This window comes from Puma concolor, chromosome E2, assembly GCF_028749965.1.
Source record: "Puma concolor isolate L17-30 chromosome E2, mPumCon1.1.hap2, whole genome shotgun sequence".
Taxonomy (NCBI): Eukaryota; Metazoa; Chordata; class Mammalia; order Carnivora; family Felidae; genus Puma; species Puma concolor.
Genome location: NC_141681.1, coordinates 1122989 through 1145647, shown reverse-complemented (window position 1 = coordinate 1145647; position 22659 = coordinate 1122989). Strand labels below are relative to the sequence as shown.

Here is a 22659-nt window from a genome sequence, read left to right as displayed (position 1 = left end):
GCTGGTTCTGGATCACCTCTGGCCTGTGGCCCCGGCCTTGGCAGGCGCTCTATACCCTCACAGTCGCCTGTGACCTCCCAGGGGGTGTGGGAACAGCAAAGCCCCTGAGACACACTGGGGGGCCAGGATGGGCCAAGGAAGGCGAGGTACTAGGTTCTGAGTGGCGTTGCGGGGTCCAGTTAGAATCCCAGCTCTGCCCCTGCTGTGTGACCTCAGGCAAGGCATCACCCACTCTGAGCCGTGGTCTTCTCATTGACAAAACAGGCGATACGACCTGCCTGGCAGGGGCTTGGGGCAGGAGTGGATGGCAGCCAGGGACTGAATGTGGGAAGTCACCAAGATAAGGGACACAGTGTCCTTGGAGGAGAAGGGTCCTGTCAGGGCTCCTTGTGTCTGAATGTGTTTGCGCTCAGGCATGTCTGTGTGTCCATGTCACGTGCATGTCTGCATGCATTTGATGCGTGTGTGCACATGGTCAGTGAACGCACGTGTGCATTTGACATGTACGTGTGCCTGGCCCATTGTGTGCCCGTGTGATCCATGTGTGTTGTGTCTGTGTGGGGTGTGCACGCGCGTGTGCGGTGAGGGAGGGAAGTCCCATCAGCCCTGCCTCAGTCCCGGCTCTCCGATGCTGTCATGACAACATGGCTGAGGGTCTGAAGCCCAGCTAGGACCACAGATTGCGTGTTGTCCCAGCCGGGTGGGCCCTCTGGGTGCGACTGTCTGATTTCTAAAGTAAGACAAGTGCCAAATCTTGTAGGAAAACAATCCAATCGAGACAGGTTGCAGATGTTCTGAGATAAAATAGCATTTCTCAGGAGGAAAGAAACAAAGGAAGAGAGTACGTTTGCAACCAGCTTATAAAAGGAAGAACCCAGACAGCCATATGTAGCCTGTTCCCTTTCTGAAAATCCCGTTGATCCCCCCACCCCACCCCTGCCTATAATTTCTACAGTCAACAAGCGTTCCCAAACAACCTCTTGGCTTGTGGGGCGGTGGCCTGCGGTGGCCCGCGTCCTCCTCCGCCTGATGAGGAGCAGGACCGGGGCTGGGGGCGGGGTGGGGGTGGGGGGGCAGGTGCGCATACATGCAGAGACTTGCCCTGAGCTAGCACGCCTCTCACACACAGCCTGGAGGTGACTCTGCTCTTGTCCCACTTTCCAGGTGATCCTGGAGGCATGAGTGGTTCTGGAACTTGCTCGAATTCAATGCTGTGGGACAAGGGCCAGGAGCTCGGGGAAGCCTGCTGGAGTCGGCTGGTGGAGAGCACAGTGGCCTGAAATGCCAGTCGTCCAAAGCAAGGATTCTTTGGAAGCATCAAAAGAACCAAATGGGGGCACCTGCCTGGGGAGCTCGGTCGGTTTCAGCTCAGGTCAGCATCTCCAGGTTCAGGAGTTGGAGCCCCGTGTCGGGCTCTGTGCTGATGGAGCGGATCCTGCTTGGGATTCTCTGTCTCCCTCTCTCTCTGCCCTTCCCCTGCTCGCTCGCTCTCTCTCTCTCAAAATAATAAATAAATAAACTTAAAAAGAACCACATGGGAGTTAGTTAAATGCCTCAGGGACGGTTGGTTTGATCGGCTGATCCCTCAGTGACCCCTCCCGAGCCCCTGGCTGGGCGGGAGCTGGGTTAGCGGGTGCCAGGGTGAGGCAGCAGGAGTAGGGAGGCAGGCCAGGGCTTGGCAAACGTCGTCCTCAAGGAAGAGGTAGTTAAGCGTGTCAGGCTCTCTGGGCCACAGCTCCTCAGCTCTGCTCTGGAGCAAACTCAACCCCAGGCAAAATGTGAGCGGACAGGCGAGGCCGAGAGCTCCGGTGAAACCTTATTTACAGAACAGGCGGCGACCAGACTGGGTCCCCGGTAACCTGCGGCAGCCTACTTTTATTGAGGTAGAATGCCGGTCCGTTTGGGCTGCTGAAACCAAAATACCACAGACTGGGCAATTCTAAACAACAGACATCCACTTCACAGTCCCGGAGGCTGAAAGTCCAGGATCAAGGTGCCGGCAGCCTCAGTATCTGGTGAGGGACTCCCCTTCCTCGTGTGTCCTCACGTTGGCGGAAGGGCGAGGGGGCTCTGAGGGTCCCTTTCTCAGGGCCCTAACGCCACTCATAAGCCTCCACCCTTACGGACCCAAGGGCCTCCCAAAGTTCCCACCTCCTTTTTTTTTTTTTTTTTTAACTTTTTTTAAGTTTATTTATTTTGAGAAAGAGACCGCGTGAGCAGGGGAGGGGCAGAGAGACGGAAAGAACCTGCAGCAGGCCCCAGGGTCTGGGCTGCGGGGCTTGAAGTCACAAAACCACAAGATAGTGACCTGAGCCGAAACCAAGAGTTGGACGCTTAACCTACTGAGCCACCCGGGCCCCCCGCCAAAGGGCCCACCTCCTAATACCATCATATTGGGGGTCAGGATTTCAACACACGAATTCGGGGGAGGGGCATAAATATTCAGTCCATGGCATGGAAGAAGGCCATAAACCGTTTATAAAAGAAGAAACAAGTTACAAACAGAAATAGTTTGCGCAAAGACCTCATTCAACAAACGTACTGAGCACGTAGTACGTGCCGGGCACAGTCCTGGGCCCAGGGACTCAACCGTGACGCGGCAGGCTGGTCCCTCACGCTGACAGTCTGATGAGCCACGTGGTAAGGGCTCGGACGCTGGAGGCAACTTTTGAAAAGTAAACACAGACTTGCATGGGGAAAAGGCTGGAAGGGCAAACATCACAATGGTGTTTATGTCTGGGCGCTAGAATTCTTGTTTCTACGTGCTTCTCCACACTCTCTAAGTTTTCGACGTGGAACGTGTACTCTTATTTCCTGTACAACCATAACAACAACATATACGAACGGGGGTCTCCTCTCCCATGTCTGGCTGCCGGCCCTCCCCCTGCCCCTGCCTTCCCGGCCCTCCCTTGTCCCCAGGGTTCTTGTGGGCTGGTGGGTGAGGAGGGAGCCCCACCACCGCCACGTGTCCTGGGAACTCAGGAGGGCCACACTGGCCCAGGCCTCACGGACCAGGGTTGCGGGAAATCTGCTTTTTCTTCTGTGGCTTCTTTCCACTAGTGCCATCTGTAGCCGAGGCGCAGGGTCACCCCGTGGAGACAGCCACGTCCTGTGAGGCTGTGGCCGGAGACCCCAGTGGGTCCATTAAAATCTCTCGACCTCAGACGCTCCAACTCCCCAACTCTGATGGTCTTTCCTCTCTCCCCTCGATGGAAGTGTCACCTGTTACTGTGGTGCTGTGTGATGTGTGTGTGATGGTGAAGAACCGAACCGCGGTCAGGACCGATGCCCTGCACCCCCACTGGCGAGTCAGGTGTCCCAGGGCGGGTTGCCGAACTTTCAGTGCCCCCTGCCCTCACCTGTGGAATGGGGCTGACTTCCACACCGCTGCAGTGAGGGCGGAGGTGTGCAGCGGGGTGGCAGGTCCACGGCCATCCACACGGGACAGCCTCCACCCATCAGCTGCAGAGGTCAAGCGTGGAAGTTGAGTTTGGGGGAGCCGGTCCTCAGGGGAAGGTCCCCCGGGTCCTGGCAGACTGAGGAGCCCGGCAGGGAAGCCCCTGGGCCCTTGCAGGAGAGGCCGGGCCAGGCAGCGTGATGCTGGGTGCCCACCTGAGCCCGGGCCCTTAGTCCCACGGACGTTCAGAGAGGCCAGGAGACCCTGCCCAGCGTGCACGTGGGTCCGCCTCGCGGAGGAGCTGGCTCTGGGAGGCCTGGGGCCTGTGAGCCCAAGAGCCACCACCAAAAGCCCACGTGCGTGGCTGGTGGGCCCAACACGACTCCCCTCGGCTCCGAGAAGCCGGTCTGGGAAAGATGCAGGGGCCAGAAGGCCCGGGGGGGCCAGGCTACTCACAGTGGAGAGTGGCTAGCCCTTGACAGCTGGATCCCAAAGCTGTCTGGCCCTGTGCCGGCTCCCGAGAAGGAGTGACGGGGAGGCTGGATGGGGCAGAACGGGGCACTGACGGGTCTCAAATCCCTCTCTGTGTCTCACTGCCCTTTGCCTCTTTCCCTAGGTGCCCAGGAAGTAGGCCCTTGTGCTAGAGACCAACTCACTAACCCCAGCTGCGAGGATTTCCCTTTTTTTGCCAACCGGCACATGGCGTTTGGCTTCCAGGTGTGCCTGGGGTTCAGTCCCGTCATCTCTGTGCAGGATGCCGTCCAGGCACAGGGGCCGGGAAGACCTCTCCTGCCTGACCCTGTCTTGCCGTTGGCAGGCCCTCTGGCCTCAGAATCTTCTTCTGCAGCCCAGGAGGCCAAGGCTGAGCCCTGATCAGCCCGAGGGCATAGAACCAGGCACGCCAGACATGGGTCTCCGCTCCCCCCCCCCACCCCATCCTGTCGGTCCACCTTAAAGCCTCTCCTTGTCCCCCTCCCACTATGGCTTGGGGCCAGATCTGGGCCCTATTTTTAGGCAAAAATTGGCAAAGAGAATGGGTTGGGACGTGGTTTCTGCCTCTGTTAACACCTCCTCTTCTGCAGGCCTTCTGCTGCGGGTGGTCCAGAGCAGGGCGGGGCGGGGGGGGGGGCCCTCCCATGGCACCCAGCAAACGACTGCAGCGGATAAATGGCAGGGCGCCAGGCACTGTCCCGGTCAGATTCTGACCCTCAGCCCCGACACCCCCAGGGCAGCAGGGGCTCCCCACTCTTGGACCACAGGTCCCACGAAGGTGGGGACCTGTTCTTTCATTTCCAGCCCCAGCCGAGGGGGTGCCTGGCACACAGTGTGTGCCCAGGAAACGCTTGCTGATGGCAGTGATTCATCACCAGATGCCGCGGGGCCTCGACATGGGCTCCTGGGGAGGAAGGCGGGGAGCGCTGGACCCCTCCTCCCCGGCCCTGGGGCAGCCGAGTGCCCCCACCCCAGAGGGCCTGCGCGGTCTGGGAGGGCGCTGCCTGCCCTGACCCCAAACCTCTCCGCCGGGTCCCCACCCCCCCACCCCGAGAATTTGAACCCGGTGAACCCCTGGCAACCCCCGCTGCGGGACTGAGGGCGGGGTCTGTCCTCCCGCAGACCCCTCCTCGCCCGCGTCCCGCCCCTCCACGGCTCCCCATCCTCTGCCGGCCCGGCCCCCCCCCCCCCAGGCTTCTTCCCTTGCGCCGCCCCCTCCTCTGTCCCCCTTCCCCAGCCCCCCTCCCGCCGTCCCCGCGCGGTGGCGGCCGCCGGAGCCACGTGTGCGGGCGTGCAGGGAAGCGCGGCCACGCCTGGCCCGGCCATCATTCCCGACGCGGCGGCCCCTCGGTGCGCCCGGCCGGGTCCCCGAGCGCCAGGTCCCCGAGATGAGCGCGGGCTCGGAGCGCCGGGCGGCGGCGGCCCCCAGAGCGGTGCCCGCGCCCCGCGCCTCCAGGGTGGAGCTGCGGCTTAGCTGCCGCCACCTGCTGGACCGCGACCCGCTCACCAAGTCCGACCCCAGCGTGCTGCTGCTGCTGCGGTCCCAGAATCAGTGGGTGCAGGTAGGGGCGCCAGCCGGGCCGAGCCCAGCGGCGACTGGGGGCCTGGAGCTGCGGACGCGGAGACAGGAGGCGGTGGGCAGGGGACCGGGTCTAGAGAGGGGGTGTCTGGCACTTGGGGGGCGCTGGACCGGAGGCGACTGAGAGGACCCCCAGGTAGAGAGAGGGAGCACCCCAGTGCGGTTGCGAGCAGGTTCCCGTTTGGGGGGCTTGGGGACAAGAGTGAGGCACCCAGGCTTGAGGGTGCTGGCAGGGGGCTTTCCTAAGGGGCACAGAAGGGCCTGGGGGCTGCAGAAGTGAGTGGCGTGGCTCGAGTGGTGACACAGGGTGGGCCTGGGCTCGTGGGTCCCCCCGGCCTGCGGGGCATGCAGGAGGGACACTTCTCTGCCAGGTCCTCACCCATCAGGCAGAGGCACCCAGACCGCAGACCAGGGAGCACCGAGGGCCGGGCAAGGCTGCTGGGTTAGGGGGAGCTGCTGACAGAGTCTGGGGCACTAGGGAGCCAGAGATTGATCTCTGGCCCACCTGGAGGGCAGCCAGTCGCCTGCTCTCCTGTAGGGTCCTGCGGACTCCAGCATGAGTGCCGAGCCCCGGGTGACCCAGCGCAGTGCACGTGGCCGGGCTGGGACAGCTGGGGTCTGGTTTGTGCTCCCCACAGACCCAGTTCTTCCTGTGATACCTTCTGGTCCTGGGGGTCACTGGGGTGCCTGTCCAGCCTGCTGCCCCTAGTCACCCCCAGCCCAGCCCTCCCCGTGTGCAGGTCGTGGCAACAGCTCAGGGCCCTGTGCGTTGTGCAAAGCGCTGTCTCAGTCACCACTCCTGTGTGCACATCACCTTGAAAGGCCAAGAAAGGCGGGTTGTGGGCTGGAGAGGTTGGGGGTTGAAGCCTCCCTGTGCTCTAGCGCGCCCCCTGGGGAGGACCTGGGTGGGGAAGCGGGCAGGACGTGGTGGAGGCAGACCCGTGGGGCCCCCACCTGTGAGGACACAGTGCTGGAGGCTCCAGGCGCCAGCTTCTGGGGACCTGCTTTTTGCTCCCCCGATGCCGTGACCTGATGCGGTCTCTTGTGGTCTCTGGACCACCAGCCTCCTGGGGCCGCAAAACCCTGCCCGTCTTCGGCCTTGGAGGCAAAGGGCCTGCCCCAGCCCAGGGTCTTTGCGGGGGGGGGGGGGAGACACTGGGGAGGATCTGTGACGAGGGGTGTCTGTGCCCTAGCCTCCCGTTAGTCTTTGTTTCTTGGCCTTGGCACTACTGGGTGCAGATGTCCCTGAGAAAGGCTGGCCCACAAAGGCCCCCCATCTGAGAGCGTGGGAGTTTGTGGACACTGGAGGGACCCTCCCTAGGCTAGGCTGTGCTTTGGGGACAGAGAGGAGCCCAAGATGTAGGAGAGATATGGCACCCAGGGGGAGTCTCTGCCCCCCACCCCAGTCTCCCTGCCTGCCCAGCTGGGGAGAGATCTCCATTTTGGGTTTGTCCAGCCCAGGATTCTGATCCAACTCTGTTCCTGATTGGACTGCTTTTGCACGGGACCCTTCCCCCCTCCGAGCCTCAGTTTCCCCATCTGTGACGGGGGTGGAGCAGGCTGTGGTGGGCATGACATGAGAAAATGCAGAGACTGCAGCCTGTGGCTGGACAGGGGTGGGGGTCTTTATTTCAGGGAGGGAGGTGCCCCCCCCCAGGGGTGGCCAGAAGCCGTGTGGGGTTTGGAGTCCTGAGGATTAGAGTGCAGGTTGGTGGGGGAGGGGGACTTCCCAGGGAAGTGAGTCCTTCAGGAGCACTGAGGGCAGGTGAGCGGAGGCTGCGGGCCAGCGCCGGGCACAGGGCGCTAGGGAGAGGCGGGCGGGGGGGACCTACTCCTGTGGGGCCCCCACACTGGCTGCTTGCAGGTGGACAGAACGGAAGTGGTCCGGAGCAGCCTGCACCCTGTGTTCTCCAAGGTCTTCACGCTCGACTACTACTTTGAGGAGGTGCAGAAGTTGCGCTTTGAGGTCTATGACACCCGGGGACCCAGCGACCTTGGCTATCAGGACGATGACTTCCTTGGGGGCATGGAGTGCACCTTGGGGCAGGTGGGCTCCATCAGGAGGGCAAGAGAGATCCTGGAGCGTGGAAAGTGCAGCTGGGCTAATGCTGAGGGCTGGGGGCGGGGCGTGGGGGGGGGTGGGGGACAGCGGTGCTCCAGGCTCCTCGGAGGTCCCTCCCTCCGGGACAAGTATCCTGCTCTGCCCGTCTCCATAGTGACTTCCCTTAAAAATTCCTTATTGGGGCGCCTGGGTGGCGCAGTCGGTTAAGCGGCCGACTTCAGCCAGGTCACAATCTCGTGGTCCGTGAGTTCGAGCCCCGCGTCAGGCTCTGGGCTGATGGCTCAGAGCCTGGAGCCTGTTTCCGATTCTGTGTCTCCCTCTCTCTCTGCCCCTCCCCCATTCATGCTCTGTCTCTCTGTCCCAAAAAAATAAATAAACGTTAAAAAACAATTAAAAAAAAATTCCTTATTAGTTTTAAAAATATGTAGTTTTGAGCTGGGTAACACATTCATATAATTCAAAATTCAGGAAGAGTGAAAGGCAAGCCATGGGACACGCACCCTTGCCTGTCCGCGAGTTCACACTCTCGCGTGAGAACGTGAGGGGGTATTTGTTCTCTGTGTGTATATACGTATATATTTTAACACAAAGTACGTACTCTATTACTGTTCTGCGCTGTTTTCTTTGCTGCCGTGGCACGAGATCACTTCCACCCTGTGACGTCAACGTGTCCCCGCTCCGCCCTGCAGCCGGCCGGCCAGCCCGCTGGGGGCTGCTGTCACCAGAGGGACAGTTTGCAGTCCTCAGATGATGTCCCGTCCACTAGCTGTTCCGTTAGCCGCATGGCAAGAGTGCTTGCCAGCCACCACTGAGACAGCCTGGGCACCGGGCTGCAGGCCACACGCTTCGCTCTCAGCCTGTTATGGGAGATGCTTCCTTTTTACGGAGGCATGATTTCCATCCAGGAGAACGCGGAGACCTTAAGGGTTGATGTTGATGAGTTTAGGCACCTGTCTTCTTGCCCGTCACCAGCTCACATCACCCTACAGACCCCACCTCTCCAGCACATCCCTGCTAGTTTTGCCTGTTCTAGAACTTCCTGTTCATGAATCACACAGTGTGTTCTCATTTGTGCCCGATTTCTTGCACCCAGCGTGATGTCTGCATGACTCATCCCCATGGCCGTCTGCGTCGGAGCTGGTCTGGGGTGGGCCCCCTGTCATCCCATTTTATAGATGACAGCACGGATCACTGCACAGCAGCAGAGCGGGATTTGACACGTATGCACGGACTGCATGTACACACGGGCACGAGTGCACGGACGCGTGTATGGATGCATGCACGGACACGGAGAAACATGTGTGAGCACACACGTGTCGGGACCGACTTGTAAACTGTAGACAGTGACAAGGCCCATCGAGGCCGACACGGCCCTCGGGGCAGCTGCAGTCAGTGGTCAAGGGTATGGACAGTGGCCCTGAGCCCCAGTTGCGTGACCTTGAGCAAGCCCCTGACCCCTGTCTGAACCTCCAAGCATCAGGCACCTCAGTGGGTGTTTGAGGGGACCAAGAAGAAAGAGCTTATGGACCATACACTGGTTCACACAGCAGCTTTCCCACTTCTCCTGATCGGAGAGCCCGTAGCCGTGCAGCCCGTAAGTGGGAGAACCTGGGGCCACACGGGCTCCCTCCCTTCACACCTTGCGGAGAGCTTTCCCACCCTTAGCCCGTTTTGACCTTCCGGCACGCAGGCAATGTTCCCGTGTGCTCGGAAGCCGTTAGGTAGGCAGGAGCCGAGGGGCGGGTGGCTGGGAATACGCCGTGTGCTGTCTGGACTTAGCTCACTTTGCACGGTCGCCCCCGCTCCGGGAGCTGGCTGCAGGTGGGGCCAGGTGAGCACTGATGAGCATCGGGGGTGCTGTCACCATGGCGATAGCGCGTGTTTCTGCGTTGGCCAGCAACGAGTGGAGTCCCCTACGAAGTCATGGGCACTTTGGCAGCCGTGGGGCGGGGGGAGGGTGCGGGCTGTCATCCTTGAGCTCTTCTACAGACCAGGGCGCCTACTGCCTCAGTGCTGCCCTCTGGTGAGCAGGTGCCCTGGCTGCATACAGCTGCCCTGTGTCAACTCTGGGCCCCAGTTAGGGGCTTGTGGCCAAATGAGGGCCAGGTGAAGGGGAGGGGGTGGCCCAGGTGGGCAGGGGCAGGGGGAGCCCACGGGGAGGCCGCACAGGGTGGTGGGGAGCCGGGTCGCACTCTTGCTCCCGACCCTTTGCCACCTCCACAGCCGGGAGTCCAGTGTGGCGCCCAGGAACCCCCTCGGCCCCCTGCTGGCCGGGGGGCTGTTTGAAGCCCCTCGCTGCCCTTGGGGCAGGGACCGGGGACACCCCACACAGCCTCTCTGAGCTGCTGGGGAGCTGGGGCTGGGTGGGCGTTCCTGGCCCAGCATGTGGGGCTGTGGCCCCAGGCGGTGCCTCCTCACTGAGCCTGTCTCCCCTCCTGACACGAGGGCCAGGTCCGGGCTGAGGGGTGGTGGCCACACAGAGGGATGTCAGGTGGCCGAGCGATTCAAGGGAGGGCGTGGGGCCCTGGGGCGTTGATTTGGAGGAGCTGGGCTGCCCAGGGAGACTGAGGGCCGGGTCGGCGTGCCCGGGGTGGGGGGGGACGGGAGCTGACCCCTCCCTGGCTGTTCTGACTTCCAGATTGTGGCCCAGAAGAAGGTGACCCGTGCCCTGCTGCTCAGGTTCGGCAGGAATGCCGGCAAGTCCACCATCACGGTGAGGCCGCCCGCCTTCCCGCCCAGCCCCTCCACCCCGCAGACCCCACCCCTTTCTCCTCGTGGCTCTCAGAGGCCTGCCCCGAAGGCAGCTGGCGAGGCCCCGGGCCCCCTGGGGGCCTGTGGAGCTCGGAGCCCCGTCTTTCCTCCCAGGTGACAGCTGAGGACATCTCCGGGAACAATGGCTACGTGGAGCTGTCCTTCCGGGCCAGGAAGCTGGACGACAAGGTGAGTGGAGGCTGCCCGCGTGGGCCCAGGGCACGTACCGCCGACGCCACGAGCGCCCCCCCGCCCCAAGCTTTGCCCTCCTGACGCCACAGACACAGGGCTGCTGAGTGAGGAGCACGCGGAGCCCGTGGGGCCGGCCACCCCTGTCACCATTGTTCCTGTGCCCTGGGCTCCTTCCTGCCACATCTGTAAGTGCTCATGCCTCCTGAGGCAGGGGCACTCGTGGCCCCTGTTTAGTGACGGGGACACATGCTCAGGGCGGTCACCATCCGGACAGTGGAAGAACTGGCCGTGAGCTTGGCTCCGTCGGGTGCTCACACAGGGTGGGGGCCCAGTGCAGGGTCTCAGCTGGTGGAGGCCGTCCCCTGGGGGGGAGGAGCAGGGGCGGTGGGGGTACCAGCTGGGGGTGTGCACACGTGGCTGGAGGGAGGCTGGGCCCGGGCCCGGGAGTTACAACAAAGCTGCTGGGGGGCCAGCGAAGGCTCTAGAGGGGAGGACAAGGCGTTGGATCATTCTGAGAGGCTCTTGGGAAGGGTCGTGCCCTCATTTCCTAGCTAAGGAGATAGAGGCTCCAGGGGTGCAGCCTCTGTCCCCCCTCCAGGACCAAGCGCAGCCTCTGCCCCTCCTCCAGGACCTCTTCAGCAAGTCAGACCCCTTCCTGGAGCTATACCGGGTCAATGACGATGGCAGTGAGCAGCTGGTGTACCGGACCGAGGTGAGGGCTCCCTGCCCTGCACCTTGACATCCCCTGCAGAACTTTGGGGACGGGAATGAGAAGAGAGGGGCAGAAGCCAGCCCGTCTCCCCCCACCCCGGGTCCTCCCAGCCCCCCGACGGCTGCGGGGGCCTTCACCCCCAGCACCCAGCTCCTTGCATCAGGGAGCCAGCAGGCCAGGCCGTCTGCCACCAGAATCCACAACTGTGTTTTGTTGTCCCCGCCTACGGGTGAGATGGCATTTTAGTTACAGCAGTGAGAGAGCGCTTCCTTTTTTTTGAAGCATATTTATTTGGAGAGAGAGAGTGCGTGTGCACGTGCAAGCAGGGGAGAGGCAGAGGGAGGGAGAGAGAATCCCAAGCAGGCTCTGAGCTGTCAGCATCGAGTCCGACAAGGGCTCCATGTCAAGACCGTGACCTGAGCCAAAACCAAGAGTCAGGCGCTCAACAAACTAAGCCACCAGGCGCCCCAAGAACATTTGCTTGTGAGATAAATTAATTTGAGTAAAAAAAAGAGGCTATTTAAAGAAAAAGCTGGGGGTCCAGGGGGTCCAGGAACGTGGCACAAGTTACGAAGGTGGTTCCTGAAGGACCGGGTTCAGAACTACAGGGGTCCTGGGCCCTCAGTCCTGCCTGGAACCTGAGCCGGCCCCCCCACCCCCGGCCCACAGGTGGTGAAGGACAACCTCAGCCCCGTGTGGGAGCCTTTCAAGGTGTCGCTGAACAACCTGTGCAGCTGTGAGGAGACGCGGCCTCTGAAGGTGGGGGTGGCGGGGGGGGGGGGTGGCAGGTGGGGGGCGGCAGGGGGCTGGCCCGGCTGCAGGGGAATGGAGACGTCCAGGTGGGGGGCCCAGAGGGGCCGGTGGCCTGAGGGGCCTGGGCTCCCCAGTGCCTCGTCTGGGATCACGACTCCCGCGGAAAGCACGACTTCATCGGGGAATTCTCCACCACCTTTGAGGAAATGCAGAAAGCCTTTGGGGAGGACCAGGTGAGCTGGGGCCCCTCCCTGTCCGCCCCCCCAAACAGGGTGGAAACAGGGTGAAGGTGGGGCCCTGCCCCATCTGCTAAGGGATCGCTGGGAGGAGCCTCAAGAAGCAGGCAGGGCACCAGCCTGAGCTGAGTCGGCCCCAGAAATTGCTATTGTCGGCAAACCCCCGAGATCGAGGACCACGCCTGCCGGGTGGCCAGAGTAGGGACGACAGTCACTGTGTTACAGGTGGAAAAATGCCGTCCGGGGCTGGGGTTTTGAGGCCTCCCTGCCCCCTTGGAGCGGGGTTTGGGCACTGGCGCTCTGGGGTGGGGGTCTCTGTCTCTCCCTGTGCCCCAGGCCCAGTGGGACTGCGTGAATGCCAAGTACAGGCAGAAGAAGCGTAATTACAAGAACTCTGGGGTGGTCATCCTGGCAGATCTGAAGGTGAGCTGCGGCCCCTGCCCGCAGACGCCCCACTCACCCACAGTGGGGAGGGGGCTGGCTCCCACCTAAACTCGACAGAGAGGCAACGGGGCACAGGCGCACCCCTCCCTGCAAATCTCCCCGTTGTCAGATGGACGACAGGGGTCTGATGGTCCCCAGTACGTGTGGGAGGGAAGTGGGAGGGATGGACGGGAGGGGGAGACAGAGGAGGGGAATGGGGGGGGGGCTGCCCCAGGCAGAGAGCTGGGGGAGAAGGGCAGGTCCCCGGGGCTCCGGCCTCAGTTTCAGGGTGTGGGGCGTCCTGGGCGGACCCTGCCGACCTCCCTGCCTGGAAGTCCTACAGGGTTCACTCTTTCCTGGACTACATCATGGGCGGCTGTCAGATTCACTTCACCGTGAGTGCACGGGCCCCTCCACACCAGCAGAGCCCGGGCGCCCTGCCCACCCTGGATGTAACTCGGAGCCTGGCCCGGGGCCCGGGGCGGATGTGCAGAAGTGGGTACAGTGAGGCCCCTGCCCGGGCTCGGGGCCCTTCCCGTGCAGATGAAGTGGGTAGTTGGGTCTCAGGAGCTGCCCGGGGTCACCCTCCACGAGAGCAGTGACAGGAAGACGTGTGTGGCAAGAATGCAGTGGCACCTGTGGCGGCCGGGGACAGCGCCAGAAGCCACAAGACCCAACGGCGGTGGCTCCGGTCCGGAGCTGTGGGTGTCAGTGGGGCGGGAGAGCCCGGCGTCCGTGCCTCTGTGTCGCCTCACCGCTCGCTCGTGTCTGCACGGGTCCGGGTCTTGCCACCCAGCGGCAGCCAGATTGGCCTGAGGGAAGCGTCCCAGCGGGGCTGCGTGGGGACCCCAGCCCGGGGCTTGAACTCGCAGTCCCTGCCCAGGCAGAGCGGCAGCAGAGAAGAGATGCGCCTGGTCATGGCATGGGTCCCTTGCCAGCAGCCCGCCCTGTGCCCAGGGCACTTGGCTGCAGCTGCTCGGGGCTCTGTGACCACGCCCTGGGCCGTGGGCCGGTATATCACCCGCGTGGTGCTTCTTGCCGCCTGGGGATCTGCGTAGACGGGGTTGGCAGGGTCCGGGCTTGCTGCTCAGCGCCAGTGCCCACTGTCCCCAGGGTGCCCTTTGCCCCAGCACAGAGCCCGGCCCTGGGACTGTCACCTCAGGAGTCTCCTCCCACGGGCCCCGGGGAACTGCTCTAGTTTGCACCCCTCACCAGGCAGTTCCCCACGCCTCCTTCCCCCTGCCTGTCAAATGGGGGCTCTGGGTGCCTAGTCCTGCCCAGGTGGGAGAGGGGCCCCCGGCTCATGAGCCCGGGTCTCTGCAGGTGGCCATCGATTTCACAGCCTCCAACGGTGACCCGCGGAACAGCTGCTCTCTGCACTATATCAACCCTTTCCAGCCCAACGAGTACCTGCAGGCCCTGGTGGCCGTGGGAGAGATCTGCCAGGACTATGACAGGTGCGGTCCCTGTCCCCCCCCCCGCCACTGGCCTTGTCCCCAGGACTGTGACAGGTGCAGCCCTGCCCCTACTGCCGTGTCCCGAGGACGATGACAGGTGTGGCCCCACACCCACTGTCCTGTCCTCAGGATTATGACAGGTGCGGCCCTGCCCCTACTGCCCTGTCCCCAGGACGATGACAGGTGTGGCCCCACCCCCACTGTCCTGTCCCCAGGATTATGACAGGTGTGGTCCCTGTCCCCCCCCGCCACTGGCCTTGTCCCCAGGACTATGACACATGTGGTCCCTGTTCCCCCCCTCCCTACTGGCCCTGTCCCCAGGACTATGACAGGTGCAGCCCTGCCCCTACTGCCCTGCCCCCAGGGTGATGACAGGTGTGGCCCCACGCCCACTGTCCTGTCCCCAGGATTATGACAGGTGCGGTCCCTGCCCTTCTACTAGCCCTGTCCCCAGGATTATGACAGGTGAAGCCCTGCTCTTACTGCCCTGTTCCCAGGACGATGACAGGTGTGGTCCCTGTCCCCCTCCACTGGCCTTGTCCCCAGGATGATAACAGGTGCGGCCCTGGCCCCACTGCCCTGGCCCTAGGACGATGACAGGTGTGGCCCTGCCCCCACTGGCCCTGTCCCCAGGACTATGGCAGGTGTGGTCCCTGACCCTCCACTAGCCCTGTCCCCAGGACGATGACAGGTATGGATCACCCCCCACTCACCCTGTCCCCAGGACTATGACAGGTACCGCCCTGCCCCCCCATCACCCTGTGCCCAGGACGATGACAGGTGCGGCCCCTACCCCCCACTTGCCCCTCGCCTCCCTGCCTCCCTGGACTCCAGCGCAGACTTGGGCCCGGAGGGTCATCATGACTCTGCACTGACCAGAGGAACCTGCCTGAGGCTGGCAGTGCGTGGGCCACGGTGGGTGGGGCTCGCTCCACGGGCCAGACCCGATGTCCTGCGTGGCTGATCTCTGAGGTGAAGCTCGGGTCAAAACTGGCATGTGTTGACATGGGGCTGGGCCTCAGTCACATGGCTTTCACCCTGCGCGCGCGCGCGCGCGCACACACACACACACACACACACACACAGGGGATCTGTGTCCCACTTTACAGACCAGTAAACTGAGGCCATGGACGAACAGAAGGCTGTCGGGGTGGGTGGCAGACAGCGGAGGTCCCAAGTCAGGAGGCCAACCCTTCCCAGGGTCTGGTTGCCTCCCCAGGAGGTACCTGCTGCTCCCAGAGCAAAGACAGAGACGGAGGAGACGGCTCCACCCCTGCGTGGGTGTCTTCACTGCTCAGTGCCTCAGTTTCCCCCATGCGGCTCGGAGCAGAGCCAGCCCCTCGGGAAAGTGTCAGCCTGGGCCTGGTCACCCGGGGGTGGATCAGAGCCTGGCTGTCCTGGTTCTGGTGAACGTCTCCCGAAAGCACCCCCGCCCCGCCCTCAGGGAAGTCAGGGGCGCCCGTGTGAGAGGCCATTGCTTCTTTTCCAGTGACAAGAGATTTTCTGCTCTGGGGTTTGGAGCACGGATCCCTCCCAAGTATGAGGTAGGGGAGCCTGGGGACCGGGACCGCACCCCCTTGCCTCTGCCGGGGGGGCCCCCCAGGGCCCTGCTGCTTCTCCCCAGCACAGGCCGTCCTGGGTCACCTGCTGCCTCTGCCTCTCACTGCTGGGAACCGACTCCTAAGTGACAGTGGGCAGATTGCGGAGACCCCGCGCTTGCGGCCAGAGAGGCTGACCTTGGTCACCCAGCACTAGTGACCTCTGGAGAACCGCACACAAACTGCGTGTCTCTGTCAGGAGAAGGGGAACGAGTCTGGAATCTTCAGCCGCAAATAGCAGTTCACCTGGCTTCAGCCCGAAAACGTGGCGGGAGGGACTTCTTGGTTAATGCAACTCAAAGCCTGGGGCCTCCTGTCTGCCCTCTGACCCGGGGTGCTCCCTCCGCGAGGCTCTTTCCACATGCTGGTCCCGGGGGCTGCAAACCTACCGGCGCCCCCCGTAGGCGGGGGTGTGGGGGTCCTGAGGGGTCACCCAGCTGACAGTCCCTCTGTGCCCACCCAGGTGTCCCATGACTTTGCCATCAACTTCAACCCTGAGGACGATGAGTGTGAAGGTAAAGGGCACGAGGCAGGCCTGGTGGGGGGGGGGGGGGGGTGGAGGGGCGGGTGCGGCGTGCGCCGGGCCGGACTCACCCTCCTTCCCCTGTAGGGATCCAGGGCGTGGTGGAGGCCTATCGGAACTGCCTGCCCAGGGTCCAGCTCTATGGCCCCACCAACGTGGCCCCTGTCATCTCCAAGGTGGCCCGCATGGCAGCGGCCGAGGAGAGCACTGGGGAGGCCTCCGTAGGTACCTGGGGCAGGTGGTGCGCTGGGGGCTGGGTGTTTTAGAAGGGGTGTGTGCCGTGGGGGGCCTGGGGCCAGGGGATGGTCTTCCCTCCTCCCCCTCCTTCCCTCCGTCCCCTTCCTCCCCTCCCCCCTCTTCCCTCCCTTCCCTCCTCCTCTCCCCCTTCTCCCCTCCCCCTCCTTCCCTCCCTCCCCCTCCTTCTCTCTCCCCTCTTCCCTCCCTCCCCCTCCTCTCCCCCCTCTTCCCTCCCTCCCCCTCCTTGTCTCTCCCCCTTCCCTTCCCTCCCCCTCCTTGTCTCTCCCCCTTCCCTCCCTCCCCCTCCTTCTCTCTCCCCTCTTCCCTCCCTCCCCCTCCTTCCCTCCCTCCCCTTTTTCCCTCCCCGTCCTTCCGTCCGTCCTCCTCCTTCTCTCTCCCCCTTCCCTCCCTCCCCCTCCTTCTCTCCCCCTTCCCTCCCTCCCCCTCCTTCTCTCTCCTCCTTCCCTCCCTCCCCCTCCTCTCCCCCCTCTTCCCTCCCTCCCCCTCCTCTCCCCCCTCTTCCCTCCCTCCCCCTCCTTCTCTCCCCCTTCTTCCCTCCCTCCCTCTCCTTCTCTCCCCCTTCCCTCCCTCCCCCTCCTCCTCTCCCCCCTCTTCCCTCCCTCCCCCTCCTCTCCCCCCTCTTCCCTCCCTCCCCCTCCTCTCCCCCCTCTTCCCTCCCTCCCCCTCCTCTCCCCCCTCTTCCCTCCCTCCCCCTCCTTCTCTCTCCCCTCTTCCCTCCCTCCCCCTCCTTCTCTCTCCCTTCTTCCCTCCCCTTCCTCCCCTCCCCCCTCTTCCCTCCCTCCCCTTTTTCCCTCCCCGTCCTTCCGTCCATCCTCCTCCTTCTCTCTCCCCCTTTCCTCCCTCCCCCTCCTTCTCTCCCCCTTCCCTCCCTCCCCTTCCTCCCCTCCCCCCTCTTCCCTCCCTCCCTACCTCTCCCCCCTCTTCCCTCCCTCCCCCTCCTCTCCCCCCTCTTCCCTCCCTCCCCCTCCTCTCCCCCCTCTTCCCTCCCTCCCCCTCCTTCTCTCTCCCCTCTTCCCTCCCTCCCCCCCCTTCTCTCTCCCTTCTTCCCTCCCCTTCCTCCCCTCCCCCCTCTTCCCTCCCTCCCCTTTTTCCCTCCCCGTCCTTCCGTCCGTCCTCCTCCTTCTCTCTCCCCCTTCCCTCCCTCCCTCTCCTTCTCTCTCCCCTCTTCCCTCCCTCCCCTTCCTCCCCTCCCCCCTCTTCCCTTCCTCCCCTCCTTCTCTCCCCCCTTCCCTCCTCCTCTCCCCCCTTCTCCCCTCCCCCTCCTTCCCTTCCTCCCCTCCTTCTCTCCCCCCTTCCCTCCTCCTCTCCCCCTTCTCCCCTCCCCCTCCTTCCCTCCCTCCCCCTCCTTCTCTCCTCCTTCCCTCCCTCCCCCTCCTTGTCTCTCCCCCTTCCCTTCCCTCCCCCTCCTTCCCTCCCCTCCCCCTCCTTCCCTCCCCCCTCTTCCTTCCTCCATTTCCCTCCCGCCTTCCTCCCACCTGGTTCCCCCTTCCCTCTCTCTCTCCATGTGTGTATGCTACTATTGTTTTCTTTCCAAACCGTTTGAGAGTTGGCTGCTGGCCTCCTGGCGCCTCCGCCCCCAGCAGCAGGGACATTCTGTGCACAACCGCAGCTCAGCTTCCAAGCCCAAGGCATTGAAACAGACCCCCTTCCCATGGCACGCCTTTCCCCATGTGTCCACATTTGCCTGTGGTCCCCGGATCTGCCCGGTGTCCCGGTCTCCTGACCTGCGTTGTTCCTCAGCCTTACCCTGACCACGTGACTTGCCCTTGTCCACACTCCGGCTAGACTGTCTCTCATCCTGTGTTGCGGAAGCCCCACAGTTTACACTTTCTCTCCCAGGCACAGAGCCCCCAGAAGCCACAGTCTGCAGCCTCTTGCCCGGTTACCTCTTAGTGTTTTGGTGTGTATTTTCTACTATCCCTGTATCCTCTTACATAATCATAGCACAAATATCAATTTCAGGAAATGTAACTTAGCTACTGCGCTTTTATCTAATCTATGGGATATGTTCCAATTTCATTAACTTCCCCGATTATAATTCCCTAGCACTACGTTTCTGGCACAGGATCCAGGCCGGAATCAAGGATAGCAGGCATCTTCCCCTATTAGTTTGAAGCAAGTCCTAGATACATAGCTTCGTCTGCAAATATCGCTCTGAATGCCCAGAAGAGAGATAAAACATAGCTACAATGCACTGTCTCCCCTGAAAGACAAGGTTGGTCCCCTAGGATGAAATACCTAGGTGGTATATGCACGTCCAGCTGGATAATTCATGTCCTGGTGGTTTTCACAGGCAGAGCAGGGTTAAAACGGCCCCTTGTGTGATTGGTGGACCCCTCCCCTCCCCACTCTGCCCATCACCAGCTTCCCGCACTGCGCAGCCGGCTTGTGTGTCCCGTAGGGTCTCCTGGTCTGGACTCTGCTGACCGTGTCCCTTGGTGGCATTCACCACATTCTTGTCGTCCGATTCCCGTGAACAGGGCTCAGACTTCCCCCGAGGTGACAGGAATGTCCCCAGGAGGCACTCACGTCTGCTTCTCCCCTCGGTCAGAGCCTGCATCTTAACCGAGATGCTTCACGGGGTTTTGTGGGCTGTTAGACCCCCTCTCAGAGCAGCGCTGATACTGTGCGTAGGCGCTAGGTGTGACCTGGGACCACCCGATTTTCTCCTCTCTTTCCGTCCTGAGGGAAAGCAGGGTCCCTTCTTTCCAAGGCAGATACAGCCTCCTGGGGCCAGGCCACAGCCACCCACTGCCCAGCCCTGGGAGGCCCCGAGCTCGGGGGCCTCAGAGCAAATCTGCCGTTCTGGTGGGGGGTGACGGAGCTCAGCGTTTGAGTAGCTGGCAAAGCTCGGGGCTGTGAGGTCTTAGGGGGCCCTGGACCGAGGCTGGGGGGCAGGAGGAGGGCGTGGGGGCTTTGTCGAGGAGGGGCCGCCTATGTGGGGCTGAGGGCTGGGCTGGGTCCTGCCGGGAGACTGCCGAGTACAAGGCCACTCGTCCCACGGGTCTGGGGCTCAGAGAGGGAGCGGGGATTGGGTGGCAGGGGCCCCCCGTCGCATTGCCCTTGGTCCTTCCCTCAAGTGGTGGTGTAGGGCCAGCGCCCACTGGGCCGGGTGGTTCTTTCTTCTCCTTTATGTTTTCTCTTGTCCGGATTTTTAGTAGTTCTGTTTTGGTTTTGTTTTGTTTTTTTAACAATGGAAATGGACTTTTATTTGAAACAAGACCCGGTCCGTCTGTGCAGATGCGCCCAGGGCACCTGGCCCAGCTGTACCAGAGTTGTCCTTTCTCAATTGTTCCTTGGGCCCCGGGTCACCTACAGGGTGTAGGAGGCCCCATCAGGTCGCTCCTTCTCCGGCCTCAGGCTTGGGTTCAGACCCAGGCTCCACCAGCTCAGCCCCTCCATCTGTAAGAGGCTGAGGCCGGGGGAGGGGGGGCTGGGAGATGAGAAGCATCGGGCACAGAGGGGGGCATGAGCTCAAGTTGTATTGTGACTGTGATTATCGCCCTTTAGCAAACAACAATCTCCGAAAAGCCTGAAAACCAGCAGCGAGGCATGCCTGCAGTGGCTTCCGGGTGGCTGGGGGAGGGGAGAGCTGGCTGGGGGACGTGGGGTTGCCCCGGGGGGACACCTGGCCCTGAAGGGCCCCCAGGCAACCCCCAGGGGCCTGAGGAAGGGGTGGGGGGTGGCCCGTGCCCACTCTGTCCCTGCATCCCCAGCAATACTACATCCTGTTGGTCCTCACTGACGGAGTGGTGACCGACATGGCAGATGCCCGGGAGGCCATCGTGCGTGCCTCCCACCTGCCCATGTCCATCATCATCGTGGGGGTGGGCAACGCTGACTTCACGGATATGCAGACCCTGGACGGGGACGAGGGCATCCTGCGCTCCCCGAGGGGCGAGCCGGCGCTCCGCGACATCGTGCAGTTTGTTCCCTTCCGGGAGCTCAAGAGCGTGAGTGCTGGTGGGGGCGTCATAGGCTTGCCTTCCGGGGAGGGGGGTGTCACAGACCTGCCTTCGGGGGGTGGGGGTCACAGGCCTGCCTTCCAGGGGTGGGGCGGGTCACAGGCCTGCCTTCCGGGGAGCTGCCAGGCTCCCAGGCCACTCCCCCGCTCCTGTCGTGAGCAGGATTTCGGCCACTTTTGAGCAGCTAGAAACCTTCCTATTTTGAAAACATCAAGCCTACACATACGAGAGAGGGCGGCACGGTGGGCTCCTGGGAGGGCACCACACAGTTTCTAGCACTTTCAGACCCTTTGTGAGACAGACACACGCAGGAAGTTCATGGCCAGTGGACACACTCACGGGGCTTTACAGGACGGGGGATGGGTACAACCCACCTCCTTCCTGCCTCTGACTGTGTGCCTGGAGGGGTGGCAGGGCCCTGGGGGCGCAGGGGCCCCACTCAGGACGGTGCCTGGAGCCCGTCCGAGGTCACCCCATGCCAGCGCTGTGCGCAGGGCAACCTTACACTCCGGGTGTCACAAAGGCTTGCCTGGCCACCAGGCGACTTACTGGTCGGCCACTGGGACAGATTCCACCACCGCTAGAGGGTGACGCTGGGGTTTGAGCAGCTCGGGGGCAAGAGGGTCTGGAGGGCCCCCAGCTGTGACGTAACCACGTTGTCCCCGCTCTGAAGGCGTCCCCGGCGGCGCTGGCCAAGTGTGTGCTGGCTGAGGTGCCCAGGCAGGTGGTGGAATACTTCAGCTACAGGGAGCTGCCTCCCAGAGGCCTCGGCACCCACACCCACGACGCTGGCCCCGAGAGGGCAGGGCAGCCAGGAGTGCGGCCAGTCTCTGTCTCAAGCACCCTTGGGGTGCCTTAGGCCCTCCCCCCCACACGTTCCAGAGCCCTCCTGTACCCCGCCCCCAGGCCCACCTCTTACCCTCCTGTGACCCTGCTGCCCAGACCAGCCTCTGGGGGCCCCCAAGGCTGAAGGATGAACAAATCCAGGCCCGGGGAACCCTGAAACAGGAGCCGAAGGTGTGGGGTGCGGGTGGTAGCCCCCCATGCCTGGCCCTGCCCCAGCCAGGCAGGTGTGTAGGGTCAGGGGGTGGGGAGGTTTCCCTGAGAGAGCAGGAGGAGGCCCCAGCAGCTCAGCCCAACGCGAAGGGAAGCTTATGGATGGGGGGGGGGGGGTGGGTCCTGCTTCGCATCTGGTTCTCACGAGGAGGGGCCCGCAGCCTGCATCCCAGCTGTGGGGGAGACCGGGGTGCCCCCAGAGCTCCTGACCGGTCAGATTCCTCTTTCTTCCTGCCTTTCTCCCCTGTTGCTTCCCCCAGCTCAGCACCCAGGCCTTGGGGTCCGCAGGTGGGGGCTTAGGCATAATAAAGTGTCACCTTGTCCTCGAAGTGCTTTGTGCCTTTACTGCCCCCTCCCAGCCCCCACCCTGGGACAGGGGTTCTCTAGACTCAGGTTCTCGGGGTCCTTCCCGGACTGAAGGGAGGAGCCGCTCGGGAATGCCGGGAGGCAGTGCTGCCCCTCCCCCTGATCCACTGCCTGGAATCAGCCAGGCCCAGGTGGAGAGGGGCCGCCAGGCAGGAACCCAGGTGCCTTGAACTTGCAACTCAACTTTACAAGGACCTACTATGCGCTCCATGCTACACACTCTGTCAGAGAAGGAGCACCACCTGTCAAAGCCTCCGGGCCCTCCGGGGGTGGGCTTCTGATTGAGATTTCCCCTGGAATATGTTGTCTGGGGAAAAAAAAAAACAAAACTATCCTGACCCTGAATCTATTCTCTCCTACCCACTCACCCATTCTCCATCCCTCCATCCATCCATCTACCTGTCCCCCCACACATCCACCCTTCTCACCCTCCATTTATCCACCAATCCATCCGTCTGTCTGTCCACCCATCCCTCCATCCATCCCTCCATCCATCCATCCATCCACCTGTCCATCCGTCCATCTATCTATCTCCCCACACATCCACCCTTCTCGCCCTCATTTATCTACCAATCCATCCGTCCACCTGTCCGTCCATCTGTCCATCCATCCATCCACCCACTCACTCTGGAGACCTATTTTTAGCTTCTGATTCATCTCCTGTTAGGGAGAGATAATAGGCTTTTTGCCATGGTAACTTAGCTACTGCTGAATTCCGGAAGGGACGATGTTGGTCTCTTTGGGGATGGAGAGGACACCGGAGAAACAGCCCCCTCCATCTACACTGGGAGACAGCAGGGCCATAGGGTGGGGGAGGCTGTGGGCCCCAAGACGGGAGG

At 62.7% G+C, this 22659-nt stretch overlaps 1 protein-coding gene across 8 annotated transcripts; it reads left to right on the top strand.

The window, feature by feature from the left end:
* Positions 1-5183: 5183 nt before the first annotated feature.
* Positions 5184-21783, top strand: CPNE7 (copine 7). 8 transcript variants are annotated; one of them, XM_086688595.1, is made up of 15 exons: positions 5207-5451; positions 7384-7515; positions 10169-10243; positions 10396-10470; positions 11102-11185; positions 11855-11944; positions 12073-12171; positions 12511-12597; positions 12933-12992; positions 13921-14054; positions 15544-15598; positions 16116-16167; positions 16263-16396; positions 20150-20386; positions 21072-21783. In XM_086688595.1, exons 1-15 carry the CDS (start codon positions 5278-5280, stop codon positions 21255-21257), a joined length of 1674 nt encoding a protein of 557 aa, XP_086544721.1. In that variant the 5' UTR covers positions 5207-5277; the 3' UTR covers positions 21258-21783. The 8 variants fall into 8 exon arrangements, with proteins under 8 accessions (XP_086544723.1, XP_086544725.1, XP_086544724.1 ...); XM_086688594.1 differs by having other exon boundaries at positions 5208-5451; positions 7333-7515; XM_086688597.1 differs by lacking the exons at positions 20150-20386; positions 21072-21783 and adding an exon at positions 18273-18658 and having other exon boundaries at positions 5184-5451; positions 7333-7515; positions 12941-13092.
* Positions 21784-22659: the final 876 nt, after the last annotated feature.